At 34.4% G+C, this 19274-nt stretch overlaps 1 protein-coding gene across 1 annotated transcript; it reads left to right on the plus strand.

Annotated features, from left to right (window-relative positions):
• Positions 1–12987: 12987 nt before the first annotated feature.
• Positions 12988–19047, plus strand: LOC143573682 (ABC transporter B family member 25-like). Its single transcript, XM_077058496.1, has 17 exons — positions 12988–13097; positions 13176–13244; positions 13342–13377; positions 13473–13547; positions 14457–14581; positions 14659–14758; positions 14850–15021; positions 15117–15235; positions 15873–15983; positions 16277–16421; positions 16511–16643; positions 17000–17075; positions 17176–17241; positions 17331–17438; positions 17515–17622; positions 17700–17897; positions 18675–19047. Exons 1-17 carry the CDS (start codon positions 13020–13022, stop codon positions 18876–18878), a joined length of 1923 nt encoding a protein of 640 aa, XP_076914611.1. The 5' UTR covers positions 12988–13019; the 3' UTR covers positions 18879–19047.
• The last annotated feature ends 227 nt before the right edge of the window (positions 19048–19274 follow it).

Genomic DNA, 19274 nt, shown 5'->3' on the forward strand with positions numbered 1-19274 from the left:
CATCAAACCTAGATAACTTTTAACCGGATTATAACATCTCATTTAGTTGTGAAACCATTTCATTATCAAAACTCAAGTATATTAATTATTAACTTTCTTACAATAAATAGAATTAAAATCCAAATATACATATATAAATATTAAAAACGAATAATGTAAAACAACCCTGTAATACAGAGGTTAAAATCTAGTATAAAATATATGACATGGACGGTTATCCTTGACCATGAGTATTTAATTGCATTTTTTTGGAAATTAAAACATGGAAAGAAAAAACATTTAATACGTTCTAAGTGGTTTTAAAATTTTGTGGAAGGAGAAACATGTATAGACAATTGGTCGACGGCAAAAGCGACCAAGTTGTTTGTCATCAACTATCTAATAATTTCGACTTTTTAGTGGACTTTGACTTTTAGACTATATGGTGTGGACCAATGTCAATGTTCTAGGTTGAGTAATGGTTATAAAACATTAAAAGCACTCAAAAGAGTTAATATCTGGTTATGAATTAAAATTGCATTAATCAAATACCCATGCATATTACATGTATAAAATTCTACAAAAATATTAAATATACACCTTTTAGTTATTTTGTTAACTGAAAGTATTTTGTTTCCTATAAATATAAAGAGCCTTGGTAGAGGTGCACAAATTGGGTTTTTTCAAAAACCCGATTTCGGGTATGGAATCGGGTTCGGGTATGATTAGGTATTGGAAAATCGGGTATTGGCAATACTCGGGTAGGGTTCGGGTCTGGTTATTATCTCTAAAAACCATACCTTATGTATCGGGCTCGTGTAGGGTATACCAGGTATTGGAAAAACCCAATTTTGATTGAGTTTTTTAAGAGGTTGCACTTTTTAGGGTTATTTTTTGGGCCTTTTTCAGTTATTTTCGGGTATAGATCGGGTATTTGATAAACCCGGTTTCGGGTATTGGAAAAATCCGGTTCTGGTTTTAGGGTATTACCGGGTATAAATCGGGTCCAGTTCCGGGTACGGGTTTTGATACTACATGTAGGATCAGGTACAGGTACGGGTATTAAAAACCCGGGTAAAAAAAAACTGGTTCCTGGTGTATTTTTCTGGGTTCGGTTCCGGGTTCGGGTTTTTTGTGCACTTCCGCTAAGAGGTACTATGAACATGGATTTTCATGTACGGAAAATCTCTAAAATGGTCATTTGAACTAACAATGTGTGCGATATATATAGCTTTTAAAGATAATCAAATTCAAGTTACCAAATCACAACGTCACGCCTAAGCTATTTCGTGTAGAGAATACTCTATCCTAGCCGACAAGTTGATTATCCAGTCATAGAGGACTAGAGGAGTCGAGGCTCTTATGTAGCCGAAAAGTTGGTAATCCATTAAAGGAAGAAAAAAATTAACAAAAAGATAAAAACAACCTCAACAAAGATCAAGCAACCATTTAACTTATACTTTGATTATGACATTAGCTTCTATCCAAACCCGTAATAATCCGATCCATTTTCACTCTGTTCATTACAACGTGACCAATTTTAGTATACACTAACAAAAAGAAAATATCACAAATCCATCTCTGGTCATCCACGATTAATCATCCACAACAAAAAGTGACTCTGAATCTTGTTAACATAGTCTTCATATGCATTGAAATGAATATAACACACATTCTTACATAATATTTTTTCGTGACACCCTTTTACGGTTCAAATAAAAAATATTCAAATGTTCAACGTACAGAAGCAATGTTGTTAAGATTTGACCGGACCGGTCGGTCAAACCAGTCTGGCCGGGATTCGGTCCACCGACCTGTCCTTCTCAGAAAACCGACCGGTCCGACCGAAAAACGGGACCAGTTCAACCGGTGTTGGTGCATTTTGTGACCGTCGCTATACAATTCTGACCAGCGGAACGCCACAGGCGAAGTTAGAACAACTTCGCCATAGGCGAAGTTATAACAACTTCGCCATAGGCGAAGTTAGCACAACTTCTGCCATAGGCGAAGTTATATCAACTTCGCCATAGGCGAAGTTGTAACTTCGCCTACAGGCCCAAGCCCGTGAAATTTATATATATATATGTGTGTCGTGTTTAGGGTTACACATCCAGAAATCAGAGTATTGTGTGATAAGATTAATTAGCTAGAGAGAAACCGAGAGAGTGAGCCGTGTGGGACGGCCCGAGGTAGAGCTCACCTCGGGTCGGCCGTGTCATTTGTTTTCATGTTTGGTATGTAAGTGTTTTGATTATTATATAAGAATCTGCAGATTTGATTATCCCGTTCTTGTATTTGTTCGTGTACGTGTTTGTGTTCTTCATCTTTACACCAATAAACGAGTCTAGGAAGATTCCGCACTCCTAGACCTCGTGCGGATCTCGTATCGATCGGCGACGCCCCGGGGGGACCTACATGTGGTATCAGAGCCTTAGGCTCTTATGCTATGGTTCGAGATCTGCGTTTTGGTGTTTCTGGCACGTTTCTGTGCGTTTCTGGCCGAACAGCGCCGCAGGCGAAGTTATTGTTCATCAGGCGAAGTTGCCGTCACTGTTCGTAGGGTTTAGGCGAAGATATAAGGTTAAGCGAAGTTATCCACAACTTCGCCTACCTCACAAGTTCGCTTATCAGCCAGGCAAAGTTATGGACAGGCGAAGTTAAGGAGGAGCGATGTTAACTTTAGGCGAAGTTAACGAGTTTAAAAAAAAAAAAAGAGTATTTTGGTGTTTTCGTCTGTATGGCCAGGTGTACACGATTATTGTGAGACCGGAGATGTTGTTCCGTCAACGAGTGAAACTTGTTATCTCTGGGTCTTACGTGTGAACAAATACGTGTCAACTATGGATATGGAGTTGAGTTTGTGAATGGGATATTGATTGAAACTGGATATTGACACATATTTGGGTGTTTGTGGGCAATGAAATTGTTGTTGTTCGAGGTTGACCAACTGAAGAAAGTCAAATTGAACTGAAGGTTTTTGTCATTACTGGATTGCGGTCAGAGCATGTTATTTATGTTATTTTCAAGACGTTCGAGAATTGGATCCTGAAACGTGATGCTTATTTATTAGAGTGAAAATTCTGGAACAAGTTGGATTTAATCGGGAACTAAAGTGTTTATGTTCTTGATCGTTATCCCTGGTGATTGAAGATGCTTCGGATTAATTAATGGTCATGTGTTAGATTCTGTCAATGTGGTTTTGTGATGAAATTGATCACTTGATGTTGAGTAGTTGAAGATTAAACCTTATCGTATGCCGACGAGTTGGTGAAGTTGTGGAGGAAGCCCAACTTCACGTGTTGGTGAAGTCAGATGGACTCACGTGATTGGTTGAGATGATCTATTGGCACGAGGATGCATGCATTTCAAAGACCTCAATCGTTATAGTCGGAGAAGCTTACACTGAAGGGGAGATCTGATATGGAAGACGCTGGGTGATTGGTAGATTTGTGAAGCTACATGACAGTTTCAGACACGGCTGGTTGAAGGGCAAACAGAAGATCATCAGTTAAGAGGGAGTCTGTTGGTGCTTGTTTTTGTAACAGATGATTTTTCGTGTTTGTTAGAATTGAGAGCAACGGTCAAAGGGGAGTCTGTTGGTGCATTTTGTGACCGTCGCTATGCAATTCTGACCAGCGGAACGCCATAGGCGAAGTTATAACAACTTCGCCATAGGCGAAGTTAGCACAACTTCTGCCATAGGCGAAGTTATATCAACTTCGCCATAAGCGAAGTTGTAACAACTTCGCCTACAGGCCCAAGTCCGTGAAGTTTATATATATATATGTGTGTCGTGTTTAGGGTTACACATCCAGAAATCAGAGTATTGTGTGATAAGATTAATTAGCTAGAGAGAAACCGAGAGAGTGAGCCGTGTGGGACGGCCCGAGGTAGAGCTCACCTCGGGTCGGCCGTGTCATTTGTTTTCATGTTTGGTATGTAAGTGTTTTGATTATTATATAAGAATCTGCAGATTTGATTATCCCGTTCTTGTATTTGTTCGTGTATTTGTTCGTGTACGTGTTTGTGTTCTTCATCTTTACACCAATAAACGAGTCTAGGAGGATTCAGCACTCCTAGACCTCGTGCGGATCTCGTATCGATCGGCGACGCCCCGGGGGGACCTACAACCGGTTTACTAGGGCTGCTCAAAAACTCATGGCTTGAAGCTCAGGCTCGTGGCTCGCTTGATAAAAACTCAAATAAAACTAACTAAAAAAACTTGATTTAAAACAACCAAAGCTGAGTTGGATCAATTTTGTAAACGAGCCAAAATCAACCTCAGCTCGTGGCTCGGCTCGATGGTTCGATCTTAGGCTCGTTTAACTTCAAAAACGATCTCGAGCCTAGCTAAGATGCCTCGTTTAATTTCGAGCTCGAGCTCAAAACCACCCTGGCTCGACTCGTGAACAACCCTACGGTTTACTATGAAAAAAAATTATATATATTTTTTAAGAAAACTTTTTTTTTTTGGGTTCAAACCGCCATTTTTTAGGAAAAATTGTTCGGCCAATCCGACCGGTTCAACCGGTTGCCCGTCCGGTTCACTGTCCAATCCGGTTACGAAAACATTGACCAGAAGCTTTTTAAAATGCATGGCCAATAAATTTGACATCAATCTTGTTAAAAACTTAAAACTTTTGGTTCCAACACGGTTTGTGGATTTGGACCGTTGAACCTGAAGTTAATTGGTTTGATTATAATAAATATAATAAACAATTAACATTTGTATAACCTTTTATTTTATAAAAAAAAAAACTATAAATTAGCCCTACACGTACACCAGACAAAAATCCCTATGTATAAATACACACTAAATAAGTCACCAATTCATACCACAGTCCAAACAAACTAATATGGAAAACCATATTTCAGCATGTACATTTTTATCACCAAAGATGAATACAAGCAAACCATCGGCTAGAATCATTCTCCCCACGGGAGATATCCGGGCCTTTCCGGACAATGTTAAGGCAGCCGAGCTCATGCTCGACTGCCCTAACTTCTTCTTAGTCAATTCGAATGCGTTAAACGTTAATAAGAGGTTTTTGCCTCTATCCGCGGATGCGGATTTGGAGGTGGGAAGTGTTTATGTAATGTTTCCGATGAGACGAGTGAATTCGGTTGTGACAATGGGGGATATGGCAGTGTTTTTGTTGGCCAGGAAGAATGTGCCGAAACAGGGTTCGGGGAGGGTATCTCCGGAGTCCGAAACGGTGACTGTCGAGCAGCCGAGGTTGGTGGTGGATTCGCCTGAGTTTGCTCACCGGTTGTTGGTTTCCCGGTCGAAGAAGCCGGTTTTGGATACGATTAACGAGGAGCCGGGGCGTTCCAAGCTGTTATCATTGATTAAAGTGTAAATATAGATTATTATTATTATTATTGTTGATTTATCAATAGGTCATAGTTAGGGTTATTAAAATTCTATTTTTCAATTAGCATGTCTACTTTATCAATTTTGTAGATAAAACAGTTTATTAATATCTATAATATATATAAACGAAAACTCAAAAATCCTATATGTCGCGATGTGGTTGCTCCCCTTCTTTTATAGAAGCCAACAGATTTCTTGATTTTTAAATGAAGGCCTCTTATTGATTTAACCCAAATTCATGGGTATGGGTCTTACCAAAACCAGATAGCTCTTAAATGGGTTATAACATCTCATTAAATTAAAAATTAATCTTACCAATTATTTGATATGAAAATCCTACAAAATAGGAATATGCTAAAATTTAATGTTCAATTTAAAAAGAAAAAGATATTATTTATAATTAATAAACAATTTTATAGTAAAAACATAAGCGGGTCATGGGTCACCAAATCCAGATAGCTTTTAAACGGGTTATAACATATCATTTATTTATGAAACCCTTTCATCATCAAACCCTAAGTATATTATTAACTTTCTTACAATAAAGAAAATTAAAATCCAAAAAATTAATATTAAAAAACAAAAAATGTAAAACAACCGTTCTCTCAAGCCATTAGATTACTTTATTTGTAAATGAAGGCTTCTCACGCATTTGACTCGAATTCAAGGGTAAAAGTCTCACAAAACCCAGATATCTCTTAAATGGGTTATAACATCTCAATGTATTAAAAAATAATCACATCAAATATTTGATATGAAAATCCTATAAAATAGGAATATACTAAAAATTTATATCCTATTTTATTTTTAAAAAATATATTATTTATATATAAGAAACAATTTTATAATAAAGAAAATAAACGGGTAATGAGTATCACTAAACCCAGATAACTTTTAAACCGGATTATAACATATCATTTATTTGTGAAACCATTTCATCATCAAACCTCAAGTATATTAATTATTAACTTTCTTACAATAAATAAAATTAAAATCCAAATATACCTATATAAATATTAAAAACGAATAATATAAAACAACCCCCGTAATACGGGGGATAAAATCTAGTTGTAGATATACGATTAAATGATTAATTGTTGATGGTAATATCCGAGTCAGTTAAATATATTTACTTTATAATAAACTGTTTGTGTTGGAGATTAGTGGTAAGTTGGTAACACATCATCAATGAATAGTATAGCCATTAATAATTTTCAAAAATGAAAAACTAGTTTAATTATTTGATTTTGAAAAAATAATAATAACAACATTTTTTAGGTAAGCATTTCATTTTATTTACATCTACCATTATCATATACATAGTTCTTTTAGCATGTCTACTTTATTAATTTTATGAATCAACATAATAACGTGTTAAAGTGGTGATGTTGTAATTCTTCAACCAAGTGGTAACATGTTCAAATTCAATAAAGTACAAGTGTTGTGATTTTAAGAGTAAAACCAAATAAGTATAAAGTATAGAGTGTATGTTCATCGGTAAAAAAATATAATATTCTAAAACCAATGGAATCCTTGATTTAAAGTAGACACAAACATATAGGAAATTAGAGGTGAGCAAATTAACCGTCATAATCGCAAACCGAACCATAACCGACATAAACGATAACTGATATAACCGGTGGGTCGGTTTAATGAATTTCTGAAAACCGCCAAATGTGAGTCGGTTTTGGTTAGGTTAATTCCAAACCCGCCATAACGGAACCGCCCCATTTATATAACTATTCATCGAGAAATAAGGATTTTGAAATTAGAATTAGTGCATCAATGGGATATTTTTACATTTATTGTCGTTACAGAAAAAAATTTGCACACCTTTAGGCCAATAATATTGGTGATATTGGTTACTATATTCATTTCAATGTTCCATAATTGTCGTTTTGAATTTCCATCCAAATTGTCATTTCAATTATTTAATTATTCAATAAATTGCAGTAAAAAAAGTATATATTTGAATTTAAAAATACAGTTAGCGACTATTCAGTGTTCACAATATTTTGGTTACGGTTAACCTACCCATAACCGACTTGCTATAACCGTTAAAACCGATTAATCAAAACCGCCATGACAGATCGGTTATGGTTATGGTTATCTATTAACCGCTATATCGGTTATGGTTATGGGTTTGGCCAAAAGTCGCCCCAAACCAACCCATGCACACCCCTATAGCAAATAAACAATGAGCAGTTGATGACAAATGAGGATAAATGAGAGCTTGCGAGACGAAATATTTTTATGTTTTCTACGAGTGTGGGTCTACATTTCATGTTTCTCATGTGTGGGGCTAGAATTTTGTAATTAACAAGTGTTTTACTCGGTGTGTTGTGATGGAGCTACTAGGATTCAGGCGGTGCACTAATGTGAATTTGGTTGATATCAGTGGCGGAGGTAGCATATTAGGAGGGGTAGCCTCCGCTACCCCTCAACGTTTAACCGGTAGTGTTAAAAAAAATTTTGGGTCGGTTTTTTGTATTTCGTTACCCCTGAACAAAAAATAATGTTACCTTTATGTATTTTAAGCCCATTAGTCCAACCAATTTAATACTTAAACCCAACAAAAGCCCAAATAACACAATAATAATAAAAAAAAAAAAAAGAAGTGGATTCCTCTGCTCAGCAACCTGACGCACAAGACCAGCCACCACCACGTCCGCCACTAGCCGCTCCATCTCCGGCCTCCATCTTTCCGGTAAGATTTATTGTATTTAGGGATTTAGGGTTATGTTTAAATTTGAATTAATTTGGGATTTAGGGTTTATGTTTAAATTGGAATTGATTAGGTATTTAGGGTTATGTTTAAATTTGAATGAATTAGGGACTTAGCTTTTAGTTTTATGTGTAAATTGGAATTGATCTTAGGTTTTTGGTTCAAATTTTGTTTCGGGAACTTTGAAGATGAGTAAACAATCTCTTATTAGCAACATTTTTAAACGTCAAAGAAAAGAAAACGATGACATCAGTTCCTCACCAAGTTTAAATATTCCAACTTCAAGTTCAAATATGGTTAATTATTTGCAAGAAAATAAAAATATCGGTCCAAGTTCAAATATTCTTTCGGCTCGATTTCAAGCGTTCAAAAACCAAAGAGGAGAAATTTACAGCCTGTGTGTTTAAATTTATTTGTCGTTTTTTTATATATTTGTTTCGTTAGCATTGTATGAAATATGGAAAGTTGATATGGCCCAATAGTGATTCGAAACTATGTGTTTTTATATTTGTTACGTTCGTATGATACTAAAACTAAAAAAAAATTTAAAGTTGATATGGCCCAATAATGATCCGCCATTTATCCTAATCAGAGCTTTGCGACAAGATTCTATTTCCATAAGAGGAGGCTTATGAAAATATGCTAAGGAAAGAAAGTCGTATATTTTAGGTATAGAACTATATAGTGACATTACACAAAAAATTTCTAATACAACAAGCATTAGTTGGGATAAAAAAAGTGAATAACTTGCATGGCATGCATAAGTTGAGTATCTTCCCTAAAAAGGCTAAAAACTAGGTTGGAATCTTCTATGGATAGTTAGGATAAAAAAAGTCCGACGTGGGATGAAAACGCAATTAGGCCGCGTGCTATGGTGGGAGGCTTCGAATGACTTCGAATCCCCTCCACAGTGCCACGTCAGCGCCACGTAGACACTGGGGGGCATCGAAGCCCCATGGCATAATGCCCCTCTATGGTGAGGGGGCTTCGAAGCCCAACCTTTTTTATTTTATTTTTTTTTTAAAAACAAAAAAACCAATACAAATAAAAATAAAAACCCTACGAATAAAAACAAAATCCTACAAATAAAAATATAACTAATACTCATCGTCGTCGTCCTCGTCCTCGTTTACATATTTGGCCAATATCTTTGCTCTTCTTTTTTCCATCACCGCCCGCAACACAGGATCTAGATGTGATTGTGATGAGCTCGAGTTCCCTTTGTTTCGTTCGCTCCTTGTGGATCGCTTTTGTATTCCGCAAGCATCGCCTTTCTTTCTTCGTGCACCTTCATGAGGCCCTCCTGTCTTCGTTTTTTAATGTTGGCAATCTCGGCTAGCCTCCGCTCTAAGTTTTCAAGATGCGAGCTCGTGTCGGAACTCTTAGAGGATGTGGTTCTGGACGAAGATCCTCCACCTCTAATCGCCGCCTTGGCTTTATCTCTTCCTAACGGCCATGGCAACTCATTCGGTTCGTTAAAAATTAACTCCGGATCCAACTCGTTTAGATTAATTTGACAACGACCATCGGACATGGGCTACGACGGCGATTGATCGGCCGAAGTAGACGTTGTCTTTGACCGTTTGGACGGTCGCGGTGGTGATGATGTCGGGACCGTATGCCACTTTGGCGAGCTTATGCATTATCTCCAAACATCCAACATGCTAAAATCTTTATTATAAAGGGCTTTGTATTGTTTTAAGCCGGCCTCCAACACATCGGTATCGCTCATGCTGCTTTTTCTGTTGTTCTGCACGCGGGTGTGAATGGCTGTGAAGTCGGTTATTATTGTGCGTAACGACTTCCATTTGTTGTAGACGGAATCATTCCCGCGATACTCTCCTCGACCCATTAAAGCAAAGAACTTGGTGCGTATTTGTATCCAAAACTCCGGCGAATGTTTGCCGTCACCTTCGATACATATAAAAGCTTAATGTTAGTAAACAAAAAAATATAACATGGAAAACATATAAATATTTTTATAATATACCTTGAATCGAGTCTTCGGAAGAGTCGATCCACACTAACGCTAACGCCATTACCCCGTCCGCTTCCCACATTTGTCATTCGCCCTTTTCGGTTGTTCGAACGTCACCCGGGTTCTTTTTTTTATGACTTCTTTTTGGACGTCAGACTTGCGTTTTGGGTATTTGGGTTTGTGGTACTTGAGAGGACGTATACGGCATTAGCGCCCGAAATAACATATCGGGGGTAAACGATGGCATGGGTGGAGGAATCGTCGGTCGTTGTTGATTTGCATAGAAAGGGTTGCTAAGGTCGATGTTATTTGCGAGCAAACTAGTCTACCACATACAACTCGGATCCCACGGGTTTTGATTCGGGTTCGGGTTTGGGTTTAGTGTTGAGCTTGAGCTCATGTTCGGGTTCGGGTTCGGGTTCGGGTTTGGGTTAGGATTCATGATTTGGTGTGAAGATGAATGTTGTGAAGATGGTTAAATTTGGTGTGAAGATGGTTAAATTTGGTGTGAAGATGAAAGTTGTTTGAGTAAAATTGAGAAAAAGGTTTAAATTTATATAGAAATGTTAATTTAATTTAATTTAATTTTTTTAACGGTCAAAAAAGTTAGCCGTTGGTGGTGGGCCCCCCACCTCACCCCTCACCGCGCCCATCGTCCCTTCCACCCTTCCTCCCTCCGCGCCCCGCCATGGTGTCCCCCCCCCTTTCCGAGCCCCTTCCCCCCCTTCCGCGCCCCCATAGTGATGAGTCTTACGTTGTGTCAAAAATATTAACTTGAACTCAATTTATTTTACTATCTAAACATTTTAAACAAATTGACAAATTTACGGATAATAATCAAGTTACAAACATTTTGACCGGGGTTTATAAGAAACACGTTAAAAATAAGCCAACATGTTTAATTTAGCATGTTAAAAAGGTAAACTAAACATGACACATTTAAATAAAGGAAAACGTTAAACTGCAAAGTGAGACAGAAATAAAAAATGTGAGAAGCATTTGTGAAAAAAAAGAAAATAAAAAAAGATCATAACTCAAAATATAAATAAAAACCAAAAAAAGTAAAAAAGTTAAAATATTTCTCCCGTCTTTCTGGTTCAACCCCCCCCCCCCCCCCAGCACGAAAAAGACACAATATCGAGAAAAAAAAAAGACACAATGATGAAAATAAACAAAAAAACACAATAAATAGATTGCAAAATATAACACAATGTCGAGCAAAATATAACACAATATTAATAAAAAAAAGACACAATTAATGACGAAAATAAACAAAAAGAACACAACTATAAATAAAAACGATACAATAATTTTTTTCCCTCAACAATGTGTATTTTTTTTTGTTGAAAACAAGAAAGACGGGTGGAAATATTTTTGTTTTTTTTTTATTTTGAATTATGATTTATTTTATTAATTTTTTAGGTTTTTTTTATCACAAATATTTCTTATCATTCTCAATTTTGCCTTTTTTATATAACAACTTGACCCTTAAATAAAAACAATAACACAAACCCAACTTGAAACAGATAAAATATGACAACCCAAACCTTATTATATAATAATTTGCCTAATTTAAGGGATTTTTGTTATTCTTTATTTAAACTAGGTTAGATCCCGTGTTACACATGGGTAAAAATATATAAAACTTTATATATATATATATATATGTGTGTGTGTGTGTTATACATTTTTATGAATTGTAAACGACAGATAATCTAACATTATTAATATAAGGTATCACATTGTTGTTTTAATTAAAAAAAATAACATGTAAAGAAAAACATAGATAGATAACAATTTAAAACATTTTTCTAACTTATACCATAAAATAAAATAAAAAAACATATTAATTAAAACTTTATCATGTACTGAAATCATATGTTGTAAGCTATGAATCGTAAACATGTAGATGTTGTAACATAAGTTGTGTGCTATAAAAACTATTTTTATTGAAATTATAAAACATATAAGTACACAACATAAAGAATGCTACAAATATGAAAATAACAATGAGATATAACAATTATAATTTTAATTAAACTGTTAATAAAGCAACAATAAAATCAAAACTTCGTAACTTCAACCACCATTTCATTCCAAACATCTGTACATCCAATTCAAACGTTCACAAATAATTTATCAAAATCCAAAAGAAATAAAAAACAAAGTCTTTAAATTTTAGAAAATAACAATGAAAACAATTAATTGTCTTTTATACCGATTATAACTATTTATTTTGAAACATTATTTAACTTAGGAGTCAGTTTTTAAAAGAGCATTCCCAACCCATTTCCTACCATATATCCATATATATCATATAATTACACTAAAAATCACTGTTTTTTCTCTCTCCTATTTAATTAAATAATACTTTTTATACCTTCATCATTATCTTTTCTCTTTCTTCCACTCACAACCACTTTTAGAAAATATTAAAAAATTATACGGTATGAACAATGAAACCCCAAATTTAACTTTCCCGTAAAACCTTTTCTTTCTCCTCTACTCATAACCATACCATATAATTTACAAATCTCCCTCACATATTTATAGGGAACGGGCCGTGAATGCTCTTAGGTGGATAATATATTTATATAAATTGTATACTTGGCATCCTATATAGATAATCAAGTTAAATGACACGTGAAAAAGATGTGTTGCTTTATAATAGTATAATAAGATAGGATAAGATATGATTATTGGCCTTTTAATAATAACATTAAAACTTCCAATCAAAATTATTATTAATATTATTGTTATTATTATTACATTCACACCATACCTATAATACAAGAAGCTACAGTCCACAACAAAACCCTTAACGTAACTAATGACGTCAATCTTCACACCATCAAAATTCTATAAATATTATACTCATTCCCATATACTGATATAATAATAATAATTCACCATCAAAACTATTAATTTCAAATCAATTCAATCACCAGTTGAATCAATATAATATGTTCCATGGTGGTGGTGGTGGTGGTGGTGGTATGCATGCATTAAGAGGTGAAAGAACCCCACTGCTTAACAGGAATGTATGTATTAACCAAAAAAATATAAAAAAAATCAATTTTTATATATTTTTTTACTGTTTTTAACATAATTGGTTTCAGGGTTTGAGGAGAAATGATCCATTGGCTAATGGTGAGCAAGGGGATCTTGAACTGGGAGACGCAGTGCCGGTAATTTGGAGTCTTGTTTCGGGTTTAAGTTTGTGCATATAAGCTGTTTGATGAAATGCCTGAGTGAAAATTGATTGAAATTGTTTTAACTTTGTAGGCTGCTAATGTGAGTTATGTTAGAGTGCTTGCTTTGGTAAGTGGATGTGAGTTTTCGGTTTACGGTTTTGTTGGTATGTGATTGTGTTGTGTTTTTCGGTTTGTTTTAGATGGTTGTTGATCGTTTAACAGGCGAAACCTGAGGCGGGGAGGTTGATTGTTGGTACCATCGCGTTGTTGATTGCGTCGACATCAAGTATATTGATTGTATGTGTGCATCTTTTCCTCTTTTAAGTTCAAAATATGCATATGAAGTTATGAATAACTGTCAGTAAACTTGTAAATGAACCAAACGTTTAGTGAACCATTTGTTAACCATTCGGTGGGAAGTTCACTTATGTTCGTTTATTTGATAAATGAACGAACATGAATGCATGTCTCGCTCGTTCATTTATGTTCATAAACATGCTCATTTTCCTAATGAACGAGCACGGACTCTTTACCCCGTTCATTTAGTTGTTCGTGTTCAATTGTTTGTGTGTTTGGCTGGTTAAAGTTAAACAAACGAACACGAACATGCCATTTTGTGTTCGTTAGGTTTATTATAAGCACCAACTTTTTTTTTATCAGTAAAACTTTTTTTTTCCATAAAATAAAAGGATCCAATTACAATACAGAGAAAGGTAAGCGGGCAACAAGCTGCACCGCTACCCCCTTTTGAATAGCAAAACCGATCATACTGAAAACAAAGTTATCTTTCTTCGGCGTCATTGAGTTGTTGAGTTACTGTGCACGACCCGCTGAACTCTTTTCAAGCACTAACTATTTTTGTATTCTTTCACGAAAAGTTTCCGCGTTTCCACAAAACACTTGAATATTCCACACTAATAAAAGGAGGTCTTTGTTGTGTTTTACATAACGTTTTTGCATACGAATTATTGTATGGTTTTCATATAGAAAACAATACTTGTTCTTGTGTTTTTTATGAGTTATCCGATTTTGGTAGATTTTGAAGTACTGTCAATTGACAAAATTCTTTAATTTGAAAGTGATTCATACAAGATTCAAAGAGATTATCCAGGGTTTTGATAACTACGAAACCTACATTCCGAAATGCATTAATTCCAAGATATGATTATATGGTTAAGCATTATGATTTTGTTATTTACATTGCAGCCGAGGTTTGGTGGGACCATAATTGACATAGTTTCGGGTGATCTCCGAACACCTGAACAGAAAAGTGAAGCTGTAAGCGAAGTCAACAGAACCATTCTTGGAATCTTTCTGATTGTTATAATTGGGTATGAAAATTTTAAAGTAGCTTTATTTCTTTAATAATTCTTCGTCTCGACAATTTTGACCTGTTTGCTGTTTTCAGTTCCATCTGCACTGCACTTCGAGCATGGTTATTTTCTTCTGCAAGTGAAAGAATTGTTGCTACATTGAGAAAGAACCTGTTCACACACCTCATTAATCAAGTATAGATCACTTCCTGTTACAAAAAAAAAAAAAAAAAAAAACCGTTCATTACTTTTTTTATTATTTTTATTTTTATAAATATTATTGCAGGAAATAGCTTTCTTTGATGTCACACGAACAGGGGAGCTTCTTAGCAGGCTTTCTGAAGATACTCAAATCATTAAAAATGCTGCAACTTCAAATGTTTCCGAGATTTTAAGGAATCTTTCTACTGCGTTTATTGGTCTCGGGTTCATGTTTGCTACATCATGGAAGCTAACATGTAATGCAACCGTTTTGGTTAAAAATTAACTTTGATTTTCATTTTGTCAGTTTCAGTGTGTTTCTTATAATTTTTTTTATTATTGTTTTTAATAGTATTGGCTTTGGTTGTTGTTCCTGGTATTTCAATTGCTGTACGCCAAGTTGGACGTTATCTCCGTGAAGTTTCTCACAAGACTCAAGCTGCTGCAGCTGTTGCTTCTTCAATTGCTGAGGTTTGTTAGTTCATCCATTTTATTTCAAAATTCAAATGTATTACCATTGAAGGTTTATAATTTTTTAACTATAACATTAAAGTAGCACGTGTTAATTGTCAAGATTTTTCTTGAAAAAGAAAGACCAATTTTTTAATTATGTTCAAGCTCCATAGTCTCAATTTAGGGTGTGTGCATGGGTCGGTTTTTGGATTCTTGAAAACTCTTCAGTTTTACCATTTGAGCTTTGAAGTTTCGGGCAAAAAACGTTCCAAGATAATGAATTTGGGGCCTTGTTGTTATTGTTAATTAATGATTAGTTGATTATTACACATTTGGACCTAAATTACTTAAATTTGGTTTATCCGGTTTGGTTTTCGGTTTTTGGTTGATAGCAAAACCAAAATTGGTTTTTTTATAAAACAAAAAACCAAACCGTCAATTTTGTCATTGGGCTCAGTTATTTCGGTTTGGTTACGTCTGTTATTCTTGTTATGATTCGATTATTTTGGTTTTGTGCACACCCCCAACGTTTTATTAAATTGCAATATTTAACTTGACAAGTAGTTCATGTAATTGTTTCGGGTTCTCAGTAGATGGAAGAAATATTAATTCTCAAAATTAAGCTTGCCATTACGAAAATTTTCTTGCTTTGTAGGAATCTTTTGGTGCGGTACGCACTGTGAGATCTTTTGCTCAAGAGAACTATGAGATTTCAAGGTACTCTGAGAAAGTCAACGAAACGTTAAAACTTGGACTTCAGTATGCTGTGAGTACCTTCTCAGCCCTCCTTTTGTTTTTCCAACACATTTTTTTATCATAAAAACCTAAAAATACAGTCCTTTATTTTCAACACATTTTTTTATCATAAAACATTATATTTCCACACTTATTTTTAACATAAAAACATAATCCTTCTTTCTTCAACACATTTTTTATCGTAAAAATATAATCTTTCAACACATTTTTGTTATCATAAAAACATAATCTTTGTTTTTTCAACACATCTTTTTTGCATAAAAACATAATCTTTTGTTTTTTGAATACATTTTTTATTTGCAGAAAGTAGTAGGTTTATTCTTTGGAGGTCTGAATGCAGCATCAACACTATCAGTTATCGTAGTAGTGATATACGGAGCTAATTTAACAATAGCAGGGTCCATGAGTGCAGGAAACCTTACTTCCTTCATTCTTTATAGTCTCACTGGTATTTAAAACATAAACAATTGTTTAATTTTTTATTTCTATAAGATGAATAAATTCGAATAACCAAGTATTATTTTATCTTTTTTGCAGTTGGGACCTCTGTTTCTGGGCTGTCTAGCATTTACACAGTGGCAATGAAAGCTGCAGGAGCAAGTAGGAGAGTTTTTCAGCTTCTTGACCGTGTTTCTTCGATGCCACAATCAGGAAAGAAGTGTCCCATGGGGTTAGTTTAGTAATTTCACCCTCTTAAGTATCTTGTCTTACCTAATGATACACATTGTCAAAACTACAAATTAGATATATTAATATATATATATATTATAAAGGAGATTCCATCATGCTCACAAAGTTACTATTCAATTTACTATTCAATATTTTAATATTTTATTAATTATAACCACTAAATCACTAGCCATAATTCTATAAATAAAAAATGATGATTTTTATTTCTTTTATTTTACTTTTTGTTTAAACTAATTAAAATAGTTAACAAACTATATTTTTAAACACTAAACTTGAGCAAGTGTCGACTTTGCATGTTTTATTTGTCGGTAAACGATTTATTATTCTTATTAAAAGGGATGGAGATGCTGAGGTGGAGTTGGATGATGTCTGGTTTGCATATCCTTCCCGTCCTCGTCACATGGTGCTCGAGGTAATTATATTTATTAAAATATAACATACATTATGAAAATTATGAAATAAAAAAAGACATAGTTTTGAGTTTTGACATATTATTTTTTATTATATTTCAGGGTATAAATTTGAAACTATCTCCTGGTTCAAAAGTTGCACTTGTTGGTCCTAGTGGTGGTGGAAAGGTACATCGAAAATTAATAAATGATTATAAAAACATTATTTTTACCAAAATAAAATGAATATTTGAATAATGTTTTTTTTGTTGTTGCAGACCACGATAGCGAATCTGATCGAAAGATTTTATGATCCCATTAAAGGTAGAATCTTGATAAATGGAGTTCCTTTAGTAGAAATATCACATGAACATCTACACAAAAGGGTAAATAATTAAAAATCGAAACTTGAAATTTTTTACAAGATTGACCATAGTCGCTGACGTGTCAACAAAATGCCAGATCAGCATAGTGAGTCAAGAGCCTATACTTTTCAACTGTTCAATTGAAGAGAACATTGCTTATGGACTTGATGGAAAAGCAAGTGAAGAAGAGATTGAAAACGCAGCGGTAAGTGTTTGTTCAAACTTCAAACTGCACATGTTTGACTTTGTTTGACCGTGACTCATAACCGTTGATGTGTACAGAAAATGGCGAATGCGCATGATTTTATATCGAAGTTTCCTGAAAAATATAAGACGTTTGTTGGAGAACGTGGCGTGAGGCTTTCGGGTGGTCAAAAGCAGAGAGTTGCAATAGCGAGAGCTCTATTGATGAACCCGAAGATTCTTCTTTTAGATGAAGCTACGAGCGCGTTGGATGCCGAAAGCGAGTATTTGGTTCAGGTCAATTTAATTTACTTGCTTTCTTCAATACTACTACTGCTAATAATAATAATATCAAATATGCAACTAGTGAAATTTGGTTGGGTTGACCCGAAACATTGACTTTTCTTTAAGTTTTTGGTGTCAAATATGATTTTGAAGGTTTTTAAAAGGGGTGGTTTGACCTGAATTATTTTGTCTATAAAAAATTTAGTGTTTAATATGATAATGGAAATTTGATGTATTTTAATAATGACAACTTTTAAATAAAATGATTTAAGAGACTTTTTTTAAAGATTATTTGTGTGTAAAACATGAATAAAGGTAAAATTATGGTTATTGTGTATTGTTCATTTATGCATATAGTTGATAATAAGTTAATATCCATAAGTTGGTTAACCAACCCTCATTATTGAAAATTAGTTACCATAAATTTGTTGTTATATTTATCAGTGTATGAATCATATACAAATGACTTTTATCGTGAGAAGTGTACAAATAACTAGAATAATTATGTTAACACTGCTGCAATTATCATTACTCCCCCAAACTTTTGAACCATAGCAAGTATTATTACACTATTTTATTTTTTATAACATAATTACTCTAAGTTCAAAACTATAATTACACTAGTTATTTGTATGTTTAGTAAGTTAATTTTATTTGTACCAGATTCCACCTCATATTTATCAAATCCCTTAAAACTTGTATATTTCAATAATATTAATATAACTTGTATGTATACTACCTTGTTTGATAACATATATAATTGACTGGTTTAAATGTGTTTATGATTAGGATGCTATGGAATCTTTAATGAAGGGAAGAACGGTTTTGGTGATCGCACATAGGCTTTCAACAGTAAAAAGTGCAAATACGGTGGCAGTTGTATCAGATGGAAAGATAGTTGAACAGGGGACCCACGACGATCTCCTAAGTAAGGATGGCATTTACACCGCGTTAGTGAAGAGGCAGATACAAGGGGCTAAAACCGAACTTTAGCTAATATGCTAAACTAAATAAGATATGCTTGATGGATATCGAGTTTTTTATTCAAATTGCGCGTTTGATGTATGGGTTAGGGTTACACTCCTAGTTTAATCAAGCATCTGTAATGGTCAATGACCCTTTTACAAGTGTTTTATAGATATGGATTCGGAGGGATTGATGAGACTTTGTGTGTTGGTTATGGGTTCCAAAATAACGGTATCCATATAAACAACGATCATGCATAGGATTTTGTCGATTAAATTTCAAGTAACTAAAGCATAATGTTCAGATTCTAACAGGATTAGTAGTTTGCTTGTGGTGTTAAAACTTAAAACAACCAAGTACATAGCCAAACGAGTAAATTGCGGTTTTCGTCCATGTGGTTTGTCCAAATATGCTGTTTTAGTC

This window comes from Bidens hawaiensis, unplaced genomic scaffold (genome assembly GCF_021521415.1).
Source record: "Bidens hawaiensis isolate Kalapana, Puna unplaced genomic scaffold, B.hawaiensis_p1.1 tig00001382_1, whole genome shotgun sequence".
Taxonomy (NCBI): domain Eukaryota; kingdom Viridiplantae; phylum Streptophyta; class Magnoliopsida; order Asterales; family Asteraceae; genus Bidens; species Bidens hawaiensis.

Bases quoted from the DNA above. Each gene is read 5' to 3' on its own strand.
- LOC143573682 (XM_077058496.1), top strand. From the start codon at position 13,020: ATGTTCCATGGTGGTGGTGGTGGTGGTGGTGGTATGCATGCATTAAGA. The intron at 13,378-13,472 runs GTAAGTGGATGT...ATCGTTTAACAG, and splicing joins ATGTTAGAGTGCTTGCTTTG to GCGAAACCTGAGGCGGGGAG. The intron at 16,422-16,510 runs GTATTTAAAACA...TCTTTTTTGCAG, and splicing joins CATTCTTTATAGTCTCACTG to TTGGGACCTCTGTTTCTGGG.